The 17,166-nt window shown below is 46.8% G+C and overlaps 1 protein-coding gene across 1 annotated transcript in view; it reads left to right on the forward strand.

Moving 5' to 3' along the window:
- Positions 1-16,830, forward strand: part of LOC127583835 (AP-3 complex subunit sigma-2-like) — a 33,298-nt gene extending 16,468 nt beyond the window's left edge. Inside the window, 3 exon segments of the mRNA XM_052040209.1 lie at positions 3,060-3,131; positions 15,853-15,960; positions 16,456-16,830. Of these exon segments, the coding sequence (XP_051896169.1) occupies positions 3,060-3,131; positions 15,853-15,960; positions 16,456-16,563 (288 nt within the window). The 3' untranslated portion in view covers positions 16,564-16,830.
- The last annotated feature ends 336 nt before the right edge of the window (positions 16,831-17,166 follow it).

A 17,166-nucleotide genomic window follows, 5' to 3' on the forward strand; every position in this document is an offset into this window, starting at 1 on the left:
CTTCAGAGATGAAATCTTCAAAGTAGAGGCTAGATACATTCCCATAGCAACAGAAACTAATGAGGTGGAGAGAGAAGAATTGAAGACACTGCAAACAGTGAAAAGGTGGTCAAAGGAGGGGTGGGACAGGAAAGGAGATCCTTTAGAGGTAGGGGTCACGACTGAGACCAGGGTGAAAGGAGTTACTGAGTTATTAAGAGGCAGGCACTTCTCAGAGTGTAGCTACCCTGACGATAGGATGCTCCCTGGTCACGAAGAACATTAGGAATGGAGGTTGCAGATGCTCTGGCCACAGTCTTTGAATCTCCAAGTAAATCAAGTTGAAAATCTGAGATAAAACGTACAGCTGTGGTGGAGATGAGCCAGTTGGGACAAGGGATTGGATACTCTCAAACTATTGGGGACATCAGCTGATTATTTCTGTTTTTATTATTTTCTTCCAGCCCCCCTTTAGTACGTGTGTGGTGTCAAACACTACAAGGTGTTTAATTAAAAGAGAGGGCTAACAATGGGAGGCCAGTGACACAATGTCAGGACAAAATTAAACAACCCCTGGAAAAATGCGGATTATTGAATGAAAGGCAACATGTATCTGTTAAAGCAGTGAGGACAGGGTCCGCTCACTGCTCTGAACCCTGGCCAGGGCTGGCTACCCAGAGACGTGGTTTCAGTTCCTGGCCTGGTGCTTGGGGTACTTAGTTAACTCGATCTACAATGAACAGGTAGTGATTGTGAAACGACCAAATTGTAAAAACCCAACTGATTCATTAATGTCCTTCAGAGGACACAGGAAAAGAGGAGCAGGAGTAGGCAACCAGGTCCCTCAACACTGCCCCGTCATTCAATGTGTGATGGCTGGTCTGCCCCAGGCCTCAGCTCCCCATAGCCCTAAATTCCACAATCTTCTAACAAATGATCGACCTCCAGTGATCCATCCTCCACAACCCTCTGGGCTAGGGAATTCTGGAGACTTGCCACCCTCTGTGAACTGAAATTCCTACGATTGGCTCCTTACCTTGCCACCATGTCCCCTCATTTGAGATTCTCTGCTGGTGGAGAATCTACCCTGTCGTGCTCCCTTAGGATGAGGAGCTTCAGTTAGAGCACTAGTATCTAGATCCCTCTGTACGTAACTCATTTGCAGTCTTTCTCCATTTAGATGCCCTCTGATTCCCCCCGACAGGCCCGTGACCTCACACTTCCCCACATTAAACTCCATTTGCCAAGTTTTCACCCACTCACTCACCCCATCCATATCTGACTGCAGAGTCCAAATGTCCCCATCACAACTCGCCCTCCTCCCTACTGTGTCATCTGCAAACCTGGATACCTTACACTTTTCCCCCTCCTTCAGGTCAGGAACTGACCTTTGGGGCACTCCACTAGTTAATCCTGCCAGCACGAAGAAGACCCATTTGTTCCAACTCTCAGTCTTCCATGTGGTAACCAGTCTTCAATCCATGCTGAGCACATCCCCCAATACCGTGAGCTCTTCCCTTGGACAACTTCTATCCAACAACCTGTCCAGGTGCCTTTTAAATGTAATTATATCTGTCTCCATCACCTCCTCTGGGAGCTCGTTGCAGACACCCACCACCATCTGTGTGAAAAACATACCCCTCAGGTCTCTCTCACATCTGCTTTAAGTTTCTCCCCTCTCACCTTAAACCCACGCCCTCTGGTTTTAGACTCCCCAGGCCCGGGAGGAAGATTCTGACCATCAACCCTTTCTTTGCCCTTGTTATTTTACAAATCTTGATTAATTCCAGTGAGAACAAACCCAGCCTGTCCCCTCTCTGTATAACCACAGCCTCCATTCCAGCAGCATCCTGGTGAATCTCCTCTGGAAGGAACTCTGCTCTGTGACTCCAGACAATGAACATTAGCACTGTCAGCAATCACCACACCTGGTAAATAAATAACAAACTGCATAGCTTTTTCAGAAAGTCGTTGCCGGGACAGTACTGGACGGCCTACCTTCTGCTGTTAAATTCAAGGATTCTACATTTAACATGTTTATCTGAAGTTACCACGTTATCAGCTGAGTATACTCAGCACATTTACGTGATAATCATTAATAATCTTAACTGGGCCAGTCATTTATTGCTTATCTTTCCCTTTGTATCCCTATTGATGAAGTGGTGTCTGCATACTGAAACGTTCCGGGAGTACTGCGAAGTTCCTGAACCCTGGTGTCCTGGTGCTGAAACAAAATCCACTGTTCCCATTCCAAATGGAGGGATCCATACTGAATAGTAAAATCGAGCGATGCATTGAAAGAGAAGCTGTGTTATGTAACTCTGCTCCTTCTGAGCTTTGTATCATTGTTAACATTAACCACATAAATGATAAATGCTCCTAATTTTAGTAACGATATTGTTGATCTGACTACAATATTTGCAGTCAGGTCAAACTACAATTGGCCCTCCCCTTCCCCACATTCCCCCCCTTCCCCAGTCCTTCCTCTGCCCATCCCTCCTCTTCCCCAGTGCCCCCTCCCACTCCCTCCCCACCCCCCCTTTCCTGTTCTCCACTCCCTCCCCTTCCCCACATCCCCCTCTTCCCCAGTCCTTCCTCTCCCCACCCCCTCTCTCTCCCACTCTCCACATCCCCCTCTTCCCCAGTCTTCCCCACTCCCCCATCTCTTCCCCACCCCCCCCATCTCTTCTCCACCCCCCATTCTAACTCCAATCCATGCTCAAAGGACCATTTTACCACATTGACTGTTAGGCAGACCATCATTCGGGGTCCTGAACAAAATACTGCAGTTGCTAGAAATATAAATAAACAAATGCTGGAAATACAGGTCAGGCAGCATCTGTGGGGAGAGGAATAGTGCAATGAAAGGTTATCGACCTGAAATGTTAGATGCTTCTCTTCCAACTGATACTGTCTGACCTGAGTGTGTCCAGCTCACTGTTTGCGGATATTTTACCCAACTATGTGGCCCAGGATCCTGTGTAAGTACCTCATAATCAAAGCAATTGTGTTTCAGGGTCAGCAGTTGTCGGCCTGTGTGCACCTCTGACCATTGGTGTTCGGTTAATTTATTCCTTCAGGTGTTTGTGGAGACGTTGGACAAGTGTTTTGAGAATGTCTGTGAGCTGGATCTTATATTCCACATGGATAAGGTATGTTTTTATCTGCTGCTCTTTATCTCGTGTTGAATTCTGCTCAACTGTTCGGCATTCAAACATTTCACAGCACACGTAACTAATGGAGTCAGAACGCCTGATAAACATTACATTACATTACATATTTGCATTAACGATTTGGAAGAGGGGACCGAGTGTAGTGTATCTAAGTTTGCTGATGACACGGAAGTGGCAAAGCAAATTGCACAAAGGATGTGGAGGGTCTGCAGAGAGATATAGATGGGTTAAGTGAGTGGGCAAGGGTCTGGCAGATGTTGGTAAATGTGAGGTCATCCACTTTGGAAAGAAAAATAGAAGATCAGATTATTATTTAAATATGAAAGATTGCAGCATGCTGTTGTGCAGGGAGACTTGGGAGTGATTGTGCATGAATCGCAAAAGGTTGGTTTGCAGGTGCAACAGGTTATCAAGGCAGCAAATGGAATGTTGGCCTTCATTGCCAGAGGGATTGAATTTAAGAGCAGGGAGGTTGTGCTGCAACTGTACAGGGTACTGGTGAGGCCTCACCTGGAGTACTGTGTGTAGTTCTGGTCTCTTTACTTGAGGAAAGATATACTGGCTTTGGAGGCGGTGCAGAGGAGGTTCACCAGGTTGATTCCAGAGATGAGGGGGTTAGCCTATGAGGAGAGATTGAGTCACCTGGGACTATACTCGCTGGAATTCAGAAGAATGAGAGGGGATCTTATGGTAGGTGAGACTAGAACTAGGGGACATAGCCTCAAGATTCAGGAGAATAGATTTAGGACGGAGATGAGGAGAAACTGCTTTTCCCAGAGAGTAGTGAATCTGTGGAATTCTCTGCCCAGGGAAGCAGTAGAGGCTACATCATTAAATATATTTAAGATGCTGTTTGATAGATTTTGGCATAGTCAGGGAATTAAGGGTTCTGGGGAAAAGGCAGGTAGGTGGGTCTGAGTCCACGGCAGATCAGCCATGATCTTACTGAATGGCAGAGCAGGCTCGATGAGCGAGATGGCCGACTCCTGCTCCTATTTCTTATGTTCTTATAAAAGTTACTGAGAGCTTAGAATGTTATCTGGCTTGACAAAACCATGAAAGAGAATACAACCAATGCACTGTGTTTGTGGTATTAATTTGACAGGATTTGGAGCATTTCAGCATTAACTGTTAGGATTGGAATTTGCTTTGTGGAAGGCTCGCAGATTAGCCAGGTCACTTCCAGTCTCAGGGCAGCCTGGGCTCTGTCCTCACTACAGCCCAACACAGGCCCTTCCAGGATAAACTGAGCATCGTTTACTTTGGAATGAGAATAACCATGACGAGGAGCTGTCAGCCAGAGCCCATGGATATTGTAGATAAACCCATTTCTTGCTAAACTGAGCTGAGCACAAGGCTGTATACTGGACAAGACCCCATCCCAGTACCTGACAGAGGCCGACAGGACGTGGTTGGAGCAGCTCCACAGACCGTTTAGTTTAAGTCTTCCAGCATTCCTTGGCACTTCAGGACTAATGGTTTCTGTCATCCACTCGGCTGGTTCTTGTTTCTCTTTTACATTGCAGCAGTGTGCGGGAATCCCTCAGACTCTGAGAACGGAAGTCACATTTCAGAAAGTAAAACTTTGCTGAGGATGATTTTAAAATAGAAATATTCTTGGTGGTTTTGTCTTTGTTTGGGGTTACCAGTGTGTTCCGCTCAGAGCAAGCAAGCAGTGTTTACTTCTGCAGCTTCTCTAATTGTTAGTGATTGAAGACATAATCATAGTAAGATGCATTAAGGATTTATTTTCCATCATCAGAACACAAGCCCAGATTGTATGTAATCTCTTCAACAAGTGTTTATTAGATGTCCCACAGAAAGATAACAATCTTTGTACTCGGAGACTCCAGACTCTGTCAAATAAACAGGCGTGTTTGGAGTGCCATGAGAAAGCTTCCTCGTCTTCTGTTTGTGTTCAAGGATTATATGTAAGAAATGTTTGTGCAAGTGAGTGCCCATAATGTGGTCGTGGCCAATTAACGTATAGCTTTGGTAATGGCAATACAGTGAGCAGTGGTCAGGAGTTCATTCACCACAGCGATGCAAGGCATGTCCTTCACAGTATTCCAGAACAATTAAGTTAGCAAGTGTTTCAGAGAAATAATTTTGAAGTAAACAGTGCCAGTTGTTTACTTAAACTGTTCTTGAGGGATTAAAGAACAGATGGGTTGTGAGACTTTATGAATTTTGACATCAACAAAACCAATGATAAACAGGGATATGCTCTTCATGGTTCTCGTGGTGGAAGCAAGAACTGACAGGCGTTCGTTGTGGAGATCGGTCACTGGATCCCAAACTTCTCCATCGACGGCCTCGTGAGTACACAGTGCATAGTTGTGGGAGGCCAGGATGAGAGTCCTTCGGGATTCCCAACATGTCTCCTTGTCCCATATGTGACTGACGAGGTGGACTGACAAGTGAAGCTCCCTCAGCACTGAGCTCCCCACCCTCTCTGCATCTTCAGACTATCTTGTTTTCCTTCTTTCCCAGTCCTGATGAAGGTGCTTTATTCTGAAATGTTAACTCGCTTACACTTCCCACAGATGCTGTCTGACTTTCTGAGTGCTCTTGGGATTTTCTGTTTTTGTTTCAGGTTTCCAGTGTCTGCAGTTGTCTGATTTCCACCTGATGGGAGGTTGTTTCCCTCTACAGGGTGTCAGCTCCAGAATAAAGGGTTTCCCATGTCAGACGGGGCTGAGGTGGAGTTCCTTCCCTGGGAGTTGAGAACGTTGGGAATTCTCTACCCGAATTATTGAATAGATTTAATGGTGAGACGGACGGATTCTGGGTGTGTGGGAGCCGTGGGTTATGGAGGTCAGGTGAAGAAGTGGGACGGAGGCCGAGGTCTAGTCAGTAATGATGAGGTGAATGGTGGGGCAGAGTTGAGGCCATGTGACTACTCCTGTTCCTCACTGCACCGTCTTGTCCTGGTCATGGCACCTGGGACCACCTGTGGGCAATGAAGTACTTTTGTACGTAACAAATGGACCCTGAGCTGGTGATTCAGCCTGTTAAGCCTGTTCCACTTTTCAATAAATTGTAGCTGGTCCAAAGCCTTAATGTACCACCCTTGCCCTGTGTTTATATATGTGACCCCCTGGGGACTAAGCCAGCTTTACATTCAAGGGCATTTGGGAATGGGCAACATCGGCTGACCCTCTCATCACCCACCTGTCAGCCCCTCACACACTCCTGTATCTCCATGCGATCATCTCTCATCCTTCCTCAGACTTTCCTCATCAGACAATTCCCTCATCACTGGAATCACTCTTTCATTTGCTGACTTCACACGGGTCCTCCCCGGTTACAAACGGCCAACTTGCGTACAGCTCGTACTTACGAGCGAGCATTTGGGAGCTCGATGGGATGGATTTGCCAGCTGCTGCGGGCTGCAGGCATCTTCTGCCGGCTGGGAACTCGGCTTGTGGCCACATTTCTGACGTGAATTGTTGGGGTTACAGGCTGTTCCCAGGAACCAAGCCCTGCGGTAACTGGGAGGATCAGAACCAGTATATCCTTCCCCAGCCGTAGAGCCTACACATGGTGCTCCAGGTCTGTTTGCACCCAGCACCTCCATGCTCTGCCACAGTGGAAGCCAATGCACCATCCTGTCTATTGAGACGGTGCTTATACCTGCACATTTCATCAACCAAAATCCCTCAGTACATCTGTAGTTACAGATTACTTACCATTTAAAATCTTACTGTTTTCTTATTCTTTGACGTCAATAACCTGGTATTTTCCAACATTAGACTCCATCTGCTCACTTGCTCAACCTGTCTAAATCCCTTCACAGACTCGACATGCTCTCACGTTTTGCCTTCCCACCCAGCTTGGTGTTAATGAGAAACTTGTATTGTGACAATGTCAGTAACATAACTGGTCTCTGTGCACGCTGTTGCTCACGTTCTGACAACCTGAGAAAGAGCCATTTCTTCCTGCTCTCTCGTTCCCATCCTAAAACTAATTCCCCAGTTGAGCTGGTACGTTGGCCCCAACCCCGTGAGCCCTCATTTTATGTAACCAATTTACCAAGATCATCATGTGTCATGTAGCAGCAGCTCCCACAAGCAGCAATGTGATAACAACCAGACATTCTTTAAAGCAAAGTTGAGTGAGGGATGAGTGTTGCCGCACGATCTAGGGATAACTTTTCAAAGAAGTGCCAAAGAAGTATTTTTTTCTAGTCCGACAAAAAGGTAGACAGTCCTTGGTTTAATGTTTCAGGTGAGACCTGGACCTTCCACTGTATGACCTGACCTCAGTACAGCACTGGAGTGGCAGCCTGATGTTTGTGCTTGGGTGAATTGAGCATGAAAGCTCACGATTCAGAGGTGAGGGAGCTGTCTGCTGTGACACAGACCACACCACAACTCATTGAGGTGCAAGTGTTTGTGAGGAATTGCCAGAGGTTCAGCATATATCTCCCACTCCTCACTGAAAAGCAGGAATCAAGGGTAGTGATCTCTGGATTGCTGCCTGCCACACACCAGTTAGGGTAAGAATAGGTTGATTTGGCAGACAAATGAGTGGCTGAGGAATTGGTGCAGGAGGCAGAGTTTCAGATTTGTGGATCATTGGGATCTCTTCTGGGTACAACCTGTACGACCTGTACAAAAAAGAACGGGTTACACCTGAACTGGAGGGGGAGCAATATTCTTGCGGGCAGGTTTGCTGGAGCTGTTGGGGAGGGTTTAAACTAGTTTGGCAGGGGGATGGGAACCTGAGTGATAGGTCAGAGGTTGGTACATTTAGTGTACAAGTAGATGCAGAGTGTAGAAAGACTGTGAGGCAGCTGAAAGGGCTAAATTGCAGTTAGTTGGATGGGCTGAAGTGGGTCTATTGTAGTGCGAGAAGTATCAGGAACAAGGGTGATGAACTTAGAGCGTGGGTAAGTTCTGGAACTATGACGTGGTGGCCATTACAGAGACTTGACTGTTGCAAGGGCAGGAATGACTGCTGGATATTCCGGGGTTTAGATGTTTCAGAAGGGACAGGGACGGAGGTAAAAGAGGTGGGGGAGTAGCTTTGCAGACCAGGGACAGTGTCACAGCTGTAGAAAGGGAGGATGTCCTGGAGGGATCGTCCACTGAGTCGGTGTGGGTGGAAGTCAGAAACAGAAGGGGAGCGATCACTCTATTGGAAGTATTCTACAGACCCCTCAATACCAGTAGAGACACTGAGGAGCAGATCGGGAGGCAGATTTTGAAAAGGTGCAAAAATAACAAGGTTGTTGTCATGGGTGATTTCAACTTCCCTAGTATTGATTGGCACCTCCTTAGTGTAAAGGGGATAGATGGGACGGAGTTTGTTCGGTGTGTTCAGGAACGATGCCTGACACAGTATGTGGACAGGCCGACTAGAGGAGAGGCCATACTGGACCTGGTACTAGGTGATGAGCCCGATCAGGTTTCAGATCTCTCGGTGGGAGAGCATTTTGGAGACAGTGACCATAACTCCTTGACCTTTACCATAGTCTTGGAGAGGGATAGGAGCAGACGATATGGGAAAGTATTTAACTGTGGGAGGGGGAATTATGATACTATTAGGTAGGAACTTGGGAGCATAAATTGGGAACAGATGTTCTTGGGGAAGTGCACAGTGGAAATGTGGAGGTTGTTTAAGGAATACTTGCATGGGGCTCTGGATAAGTTTGTCCCATTGAGGCGGGGTATGGATGGTAGAGTGAAGGAACTGTAGTTGACACAAGATGTAGAATATCTTGTCAAGAGGAAGAAGGAAGCTTAGCTGAGGTTTAGAAAGCAAGGATCAGACAGGGCTCTGGAGAGTTACAAGGTAGCCAAGAGGGAGCTTAAGAATGGACTTAGGAGAGCTAGAAGGGGGCATGAGAAGGCCTTAGCAAGTAGGATTAAGGAAAACCCCAAGGCGTTCTACAGGTATGTGAAGAATAAGAGGATGACGAGAGTGAGGGTAGGACCGATCAGGGATAAATAGAGGAAACGTGCCTGGAGTCGGAAGGGGCAGGGGAGGTCCTTAACAAATACTTTGCTTAGTTATTCACCAGAGAGAGAGACCTTAACATTTGTGAGGAAGGCGTATGACAGCTGATAGGCTAGGGCATGTGGACGTGAGGAAAGAAGATTTTCTGGAACTTTTGAAAAACATTAGGATAGATAAGTCACCAGGGCCGGACAGTATGTTTCCAAGGTTATTATGGGAAGCGAGGGAAGAGATTGCAGCGCCTTTGGCGATGATCTTTGTGTCCTCACTGGCCACAGGAGAGGCCAAATTTGGAGTATTGTGTGCAGTTCCGGTCACCTAACTATAGGAAGGATATCAGTAAGATTGAAAGAGTGCAGAGGAGATTTACTAGAATGTTGCTGGATCTTCAGGAGTTGAGTTACAGGGAAAGATTGAACAGGTTAGGACTTTATTCCTTGGAGCGTAGAAGAATGAGGGGAGATTTGATAGAGGTTTACAAAATTGAGGGGTATAGACAGAGTAAATGCAAGTAGGCTCTTTTTTTAAAAATAATAAACGTTTATTCACTAAAAGCACTACAAAAGACAACCAGTGTCAATACACTACATCTAATACAGAAAAGAAGAAACTACGCAACGACATACTACGGTAGCGAATGCAAACTAATACTAACGAAACACACACGACGCTACACCCGTCAACGCGACACTTCAAATAAGAATCGCGTTCGTACCGTCCACGACACACACAATCCCCTGAGGGGCCCACCGAGCGCGGAACTCAGCTAGGGTGCCCACGGAAACCGCGTGCTCCCTCTCTAAACGCACCCGTGCGCGACAAGTAGGCTCTTTCCACCTAGATTAGGAGAGATAAGTACAAGAGGACATGGCTTTAGGGTGAAAGGGGAAAGGTTCAGGGGGAACATTAGGGGGAACTTCTTCAGTCAAAGAGTGGTGGGAGTGTGGAACGGGCAGCCATCTGACGTGGTAAATGGAGGCTCACTCTTAAGAATAAATAAATGGATGGGAGAGGTCTGGAGGGTTATGGACTGGGTGCAGGTAAATGGGACTAGCAGAATAACGTTTCGGCACAGACTGGAAGGGCCGAATGGCCTGTTTTCTGTGCTTATAGTGTTCTATGGTCTAGGAGTAGTGCCAGATGATTGGAGGGTGGCAAATGTTGTTCCTTTGTTTAAGAAAGGGAGTAGGGATAACCCTGGGAATTACAGACCTAAGTCTTACTTCAGTGGTGGGCAAATTACTAGAGAAGATTCTTAGAGACAGATTTATGGGCATTTGGAGAATCATAGGCTGATTAGGAAAGTCAGCATGGCTTTGTGAGGGGCAGGTTTTACCTTGCGCGCCTGATTGAATTCTTTGAGGATGTGACAAAGCACATTGATGAAGGTAGAGCAGTGGATGTGGTGTACATGGATTTTAAGGCGTTTGATAAGGTTCCTCATGGAAGGCTCATTCAGAAAGTCAGGAGGCATGGGATCCAGGGAAACTTGGCTGTGTGGATTCAGAATTGGTTCGCTTATAGAAGTCAGAGGGTGGTTGTAGATGGAGCGTATTCTGCCTGGAGGTCGGTGACCAGTGGTGTTCCGCAGGGATCTGTTCTGGGACCCCAGCTCTTTGTGATTTTTATAAATGACTTGGATGAGGATGTGGAGGGTGGGTTAGTAAGTTTGCTGATGATACAAAGGTTGGTGGTGTTGTGGATAGTGTAGAAGGATGCTGTAGATAACAACAGGATATTGATAGAATGCAGAGCTGGGCTGAGAAGTGGCAGATGGAGTTCAACCCAAATGTGTGAAGTGATACACTTTGGGAGATCGAATTTGAAGGCAGAATACAAGGTTAATGGCAGGACTCTTTGCAATGTGGAGGGATCTTGGGGTCCACATCCATAGATCCCTCAAGGTTGCTATGCAGGTCGATAGGGTTGTTAAGAAGGCATATGGAGTGTTGGCCTTTATTAGTCAGTGTATTGAATTCAAGAGCTGCCAGGTAATGTTGCAGCTCTATAGAACTCCGGTTACACCATACTTGGAGTATTGTGTTCAGTTCTAGTCGCCTCATTATAGGAAGGATGTGGAAGCTTTAGAGAGGGTGCAGAGATTTACCAGGGTGCTGCCTGGATTGGAGAGCATGTCTTATGAGGATTGGTTGAGTGAAGTCGGGCTTTTCTCTTTGGAGAGGAGGAGGGTGAGAGGTAACTTGATGGAGGTGTACATTACTGTGTAACATTACTGTGTTGCTGTAATGTACAGCAATATTACTGTGCTGGAATGTTCTATGTTCTATAACAAACTACAGCAGTGCATTAATATACCTGCAGAATCTGGCACATGGTTCAGCAGATAAATGTTAGGAGGTACACTTTGGTAGGAAGAAGGGAGAGGTCATGTATTACTTGGAAGGTGGCTCTAGGTGAGACCGAGGGATAATGGAATTGAAATGCACCAAACTGTGCCACAGGTTAGTGGGCATTCAAAATTAAGCCAAACGCTACCCTCTGTTTCTTAGGGAATTGAAAAGGAAGTGATGTTGAATCTGTATTGAACCTTGATTAAATCAAGATTCAAGATTTCAAGATTGAATCACACAGAGTACTTTATATTGTACGGGCGATGTAATGATTTCGAGGTAGTGGTGAGCGTGCAGATGGACGTACAAGGTTGATATCAGAAGTGCAAGGGTATATTTGGAAAAATGAACCGACGGGGTCTCTTTTCTCTTGAGAATAGAAGTCTGAAGTTTGACCCAATCGACATCTTTAAAATGATGAAGGATTTTTAACAGAGTAGATTTGGAGAGAATGTTTTCACACATGGAAAAGCCCAGCTGAATGTGTAATCAGTTTATTGTTGGCACACGTACCAAGGTATGTGGAAACTTGCCTTGCATACCATCCCATACAGATCAGTTCATTACACAGTGCATTGAGGAAGTACAATGTAAAACAATATAATGCTAAAGTGTTGCAGTTACAGAGAAAGTGCAGGCAGACAATAAGGTGCAAGGTCATGACGAGGTAGATTGTGAGATCAAGGGCCCATCTTATCGTACCAAGGAACTGTTCGATAGCAGGATAGAAGCTGTCCTTGAGCCTGGTGGTACGTGCTCTCAGGCTTTTGTATCTTCTGCCCAATGGAGAAGAGAGAATGTCCGGGGTGGGTGGGGTATTGATTATGTTGGCTGCTTTACCGAGGCAGTGAGAAGTGTGGACAGAGTCCATGGAGGGGAGGCTGGTGTCTGTGATGTGCTGAGCTGTGTCCACAACTCTCTGCAGTTTCTTGTGCAGAGCAGTTGCCATAGCACATGACTAGAAACCATCTATATATCATAGTTCCCCTAGAAGTCCAGCAGGGAATTCAGAGGAAATTTCTTTATGCAAACAGTGGAGAGTAGTTGAAGTGATTAGTCATGGAAAGCTGCAGATGGGAGTCGAGGTGCTCGCTGACGGATTTGGATGCAGAGCGACAGGAGGAGGCTCCAGTAAAGCATGAATGCCAGCATGGACTGGTTGGGCTGAATGGCCTGTTGCTGTACCTTATATGTTTTGTCATTCTAAACTGGCTTCATTGTGACTTTGTGCAGTGTAACTGCACGTTGTACTAACCAACCGTGTCTGGCTGACATTCTGTAGCACTAATCAGAGAATGTTCTCGTCAGCTATCCTGATAAGACTTCTAATTTTAAAAGATTATTGTAAACCACCACATTACAATTGCTAGATGTTTTTTATTGCTAATTATGTGCAGTTATGTTCAGATATTGATCCTCCACCAACCTTTACTCCCAATTACATCTTTATCATCGCTCCTTGATGTGAACAGCAATAGATCTCTACTGCATTAGTCAAGATAACAGTTCTTTTATATTCATTCAAGGGTTGTGGGCTTCGCAGGCTGAGCCAGCGTTTAATTGGTGCTCCTAATTGCGTGCTCCTAATGCCCTCAAGAAGCTGGTTGTGCGCTTCCCTCTTGAACTGCTGCAATCCTTGCAGTGTGGGTGCACTCTCTTGTATGTAGTACTCTGTATGATTTGACCAAGCTTCGATACAGAGTTAGCATTACTCTCTCCAGTCCTCTGAGAAAGCTGTCAGGGTGGGGGTTCCAGGATGTTGACCCAGTGACGGTGAAGGAACAGCAATATATTTCCCAGTCAGGATGGGGTGTTGCCCGTGCTTCTGCTGCCCTCGTCCTTCCAGCTGGGAGAGGCGGTGGATGTGGAAGGTGTTGTCTGAGGAGTCTTAGTGAGTTGCTGCAGTGCCTCCTGTAGATTGTACAAACTGCTGCTCCTGTGCATCGGTTGTGGAGTGAGTGGGTGTGGATGGGGTGCCGATTGACTGGGCTGCTGTGTCCTGGATGGTGTCAAACTTCTTAAGTGTTGTCGAAGCTGCCCTCACCCTGGGTATTGGAGTCACTCACCTCCTGACACCCAAGGTCATTCCACAAGACACAAGTCTGGAGTGTAGTGGAGAACTCTCCACTTACCAAGGAGAGGCTGGGCTTGTTCTCCTAGGGGGTGGGGGGGGGGCACTAATACAAGTAAAATCACAAGAGGGGTGGGTGGTATTTTTTTCTTAGCGGGGGAGTCCAAAACAAGGCCCAGGCGTGAGGTGAGAGATGGGGGGTTTAGTGGGGGGTCACACACAGCGGTTGGAGCCTGGAACGAGCTGCCTGAGGGGCGTGGAGGCAGAGACCCTCACAACATTGAAGAAGTATCTGGACAAGTACTTGACTCACTGAGGCAGAAGAAGCTACGGGTAAATGGGACGAGCATAGAAAGGTGCAGTGGTCAGCCTGCAGATAGGCCACACAGCCTGTCTCTGTGCCATCTGATTCCATGCTCCCTGGCTGATGCAGTACCAACGACTTCACCACCACAAGCAGCTAACCTGCTGCATCCCAGTCACCATCCTACACATTCAACAATAGGCCACAAGACATAGGAGCAGAATTAGGCCATTTGGCCCATTGAGTCTGCTCTGCCATTCGATCATAGCTGATTTATTTTTCCCCCTCAACCCCATTCTGCCTTCTCCCCGTAACCTTTGTCACCCTCACTAATCAAGAACCTATCAACCACCGCTTTAAGTACACCCAATGACTTCGCTTCCACAGCCGTCTGTGGCAATGAATTCCACAGATTCACCACCCTCTGGATAAAGAAATTCCTCCTCTTCTCTGTTCTAAAGGGACATCCTTCTATCCTGAGGCTGTGCCCTCTGGTCCTGGACTCTCCCACTGATGGAAACATCCTCTCCACGTCTACTCTATCCAGGCCTTTCAATATTCGGTAGATTTCATTGAGATCCCCCCATCATCCTTCTAAACTCCAGCGAGTACAGGCCCAGAGACATCAAATGCTCCTCATACGTTAACCCTTTCATTCCTGGGATCATTCTCGTAAACCTCTGGACCCTCTCCAATGCCAGCACATTCTTCCTTAGATACGGGGCCCAAAACTGCTCACAATACTCCAAATGTGGTCTGACCAACGCCTGAGAAAGCCTCAGCGTTACATCCTTGCTTTTATATTCTAGTCCTCTTGAAATGAATGCTAACATTGCATTTGCCTTCCTTACTACCGACTCAACCTGCAAGTTAACCTTTAGGGAATCCTGCACGAGGGCTCCCAAGTCCCATTGCACCTCCGATTTCTGAATTTGTTCCCCGTTTAGAAAATAGTCTGTGCCTTTATTCCTTCTACCAAAGTGCATGACTGTACACTTCCCTACAACACTGGCACAGTGTGGCTGAGGTGTGTACCTCAGTTACTCCAGCACCTCCCAACCTGACTCCTCTGGCACCAAGGAGCATGTGCAGGGGAACACCACCACCCACAGGTTCCCTCCAATTCACACACCGTCCTGACTGTTCCTTCATCATGGCTGGGTCTAAATCCTGGAACTCCTTCCCAGCAAAACACAGTGAAATGAGTCTTTCGCGTAGAGTGTTCTGGGGGCAGCCCGCAAGTGTCGCCTCGCTTCCGGCGCCAACATAGCATGCCCACAGCTTCCTAACCCGTACGTCTTTGGAATGTGGGAGGAAACCGGAGCACCCGGAGGAAACCCACGCAGACACGGGGAGAACGTACAAAGTCCTTACAGACAGTGGCCGGAATTGAACCCAGGTCGCTGGTGCTGTAAAGCTTTATGCTAAACGCTACACTACCATCCCTTCCCCACTGCGCCCTCCCACTGAGGTACTCAACAGGTCAGGCAGCATCTGTGGATAGAGAAACAGAGTTAAGGTTCTGGGTCGAAGATTTATTTAGTGTTATCAATGGTTTCCTTTTCTACTGGCATCAAATTCCAACAAAGAACCAACTGGTCAAGCAGCATCTGTGGAGCAAGGAATGGTCGGTGATGCAGTAAATGCCAGCCTTTCAGTGAAGCCCAGATCTGAAAATGAATCCAAAATAATGTTTCATGAACCTGTACATCGGTTAAAATATATGTTGGGGTCACAGCCTTGTACAGCACAGAAGCAGGCCCTTCGGCCCACCTTGTCCATGCTAACCTTTTCCCCAATCACACTAATCCCACCTGCCCACATTAGGACTGTATCCCTCTTATCCTTGCTGATTTAAGTCCCTGTATAACTGCCTGATGGATCTGATTGCACCACTTCCTGTCGATCAAGCTAATACGCTGGTGATTATTTGCAGCCTCTCAGCATCACATATGCTGAGAGTTCTGGTCGCACCGGTGGTCAGTTATTTACCCGATTATGTTTGCGCAGGTCCATTGCATTCTGCAGGAAGTGGTGATGGGAGGAATGGTGTTGGAGACCAACATGAATGAGATTGTGTCACAGGTCGAGGCACAGACTAAATTGGAAAAGGCAGAGGTAAGAGTTGTAATTGCACAAGAGGATTATGTGCTTGGGGTGTGGGAGTTCAGTTGTTGCAAGAGTTCCAGATGGCATGGTGGTAGAGACTTTGTAACCTCCCTGTCCATTGTACTTCATGTGAAGAGTTGTTTTCTCAGTCACAACGTGTGGGCTAGGCTTGCGTTTATCCTTCACCCCATTGGCCCCAAGCCCAATGGCAACTGAGAAGCACTGGGAGCCGTGAATGGTGTAGGTAGCCTTCCCTGAAGGCCAATAGAAAACAGTTTGGGATTTTACAGCCATCAAATTGTTTTGTGGTCACCATTACTTGAATCAGCCACTTCATTACCTTTACCACCTTCCTTGGATTGTTTAGTTATAGAGTGCTGCAGCACAGAAACAGGCCCTTTGGCCCAACTGGTCCATGATAGTCCTTTGCTGCGTTAATACTCTGGGTATTTTGGTTTCTTGGCTGTGTGACATTAAAGTGCGATTCTTTCACTGCCATTCCAGGCTGGCTTCTCCGCTGCTCCGGCTCGTGCAGTGTCTGCTGTCAAGAACATCAACCTGCCGGAGATTCCTCGCAACATCAAGGTTTCCAATCTCTCCCCGTTTGTGTAACAGGACGTTTGGATCAATGAAGCCTTGTCACCCTCTGCACTTCCCCAGATTCCAGGCAATGATGAGCATGTCCCCGTACAACCGTGAGACCTGATTGTCTTTGGTCCGGAGTCCTTCATCCTGTAACAGAATCAGAGGCACAAAGGCTGACGTTGTGTTGAGTACCCGTATCAGCTGTATTGTCCATGGGGTGCACCTGAAAGGTGATTGAAAAGCAGAAAGCCAACAGTGTTGGAAATCTGAAATAAAAATGGAAAATGCTGGAGATACTCAGCAAGTTGGGCAGGATCTGTGGATAGAGGAGCAGTGAGTTTTCATCATGAGAAATCAGTTGTCTCACCTGAACAGCCTTGGTCTCCACATGAACACAGTGTTCTCTCTTCCTGCAGCTTCAAACACATCCGTTCTCTCACCCAATCCTCAATCCACCATCCCTTGTCCTAGAGTATAAAGTCCCATTGTTTATACGATTAGCAAATATTCCTTAACATTCTACCTTATGCTCTTGTCTCACTCCTCATTTAAAACAAGTGAGTAATAAAGACAAGGAATAAAATGGATCTTAAAAATCTCCAACTGTTGGGCCAGTTAAAGCCTAGCTGA

This window comes from Pristis pectinata, chromosome 28 (genome assembly GCF_009764475.1).
Source record: "Pristis pectinata isolate sPriPec2 chromosome 28, sPriPec2.1.pri, whole genome shotgun sequence".
NCBI lineage: Eukaryota > Metazoa > Chordata > Chondrichthyes > Rhinopristiformes > Pristidae > Pristis > Pristis pectinata.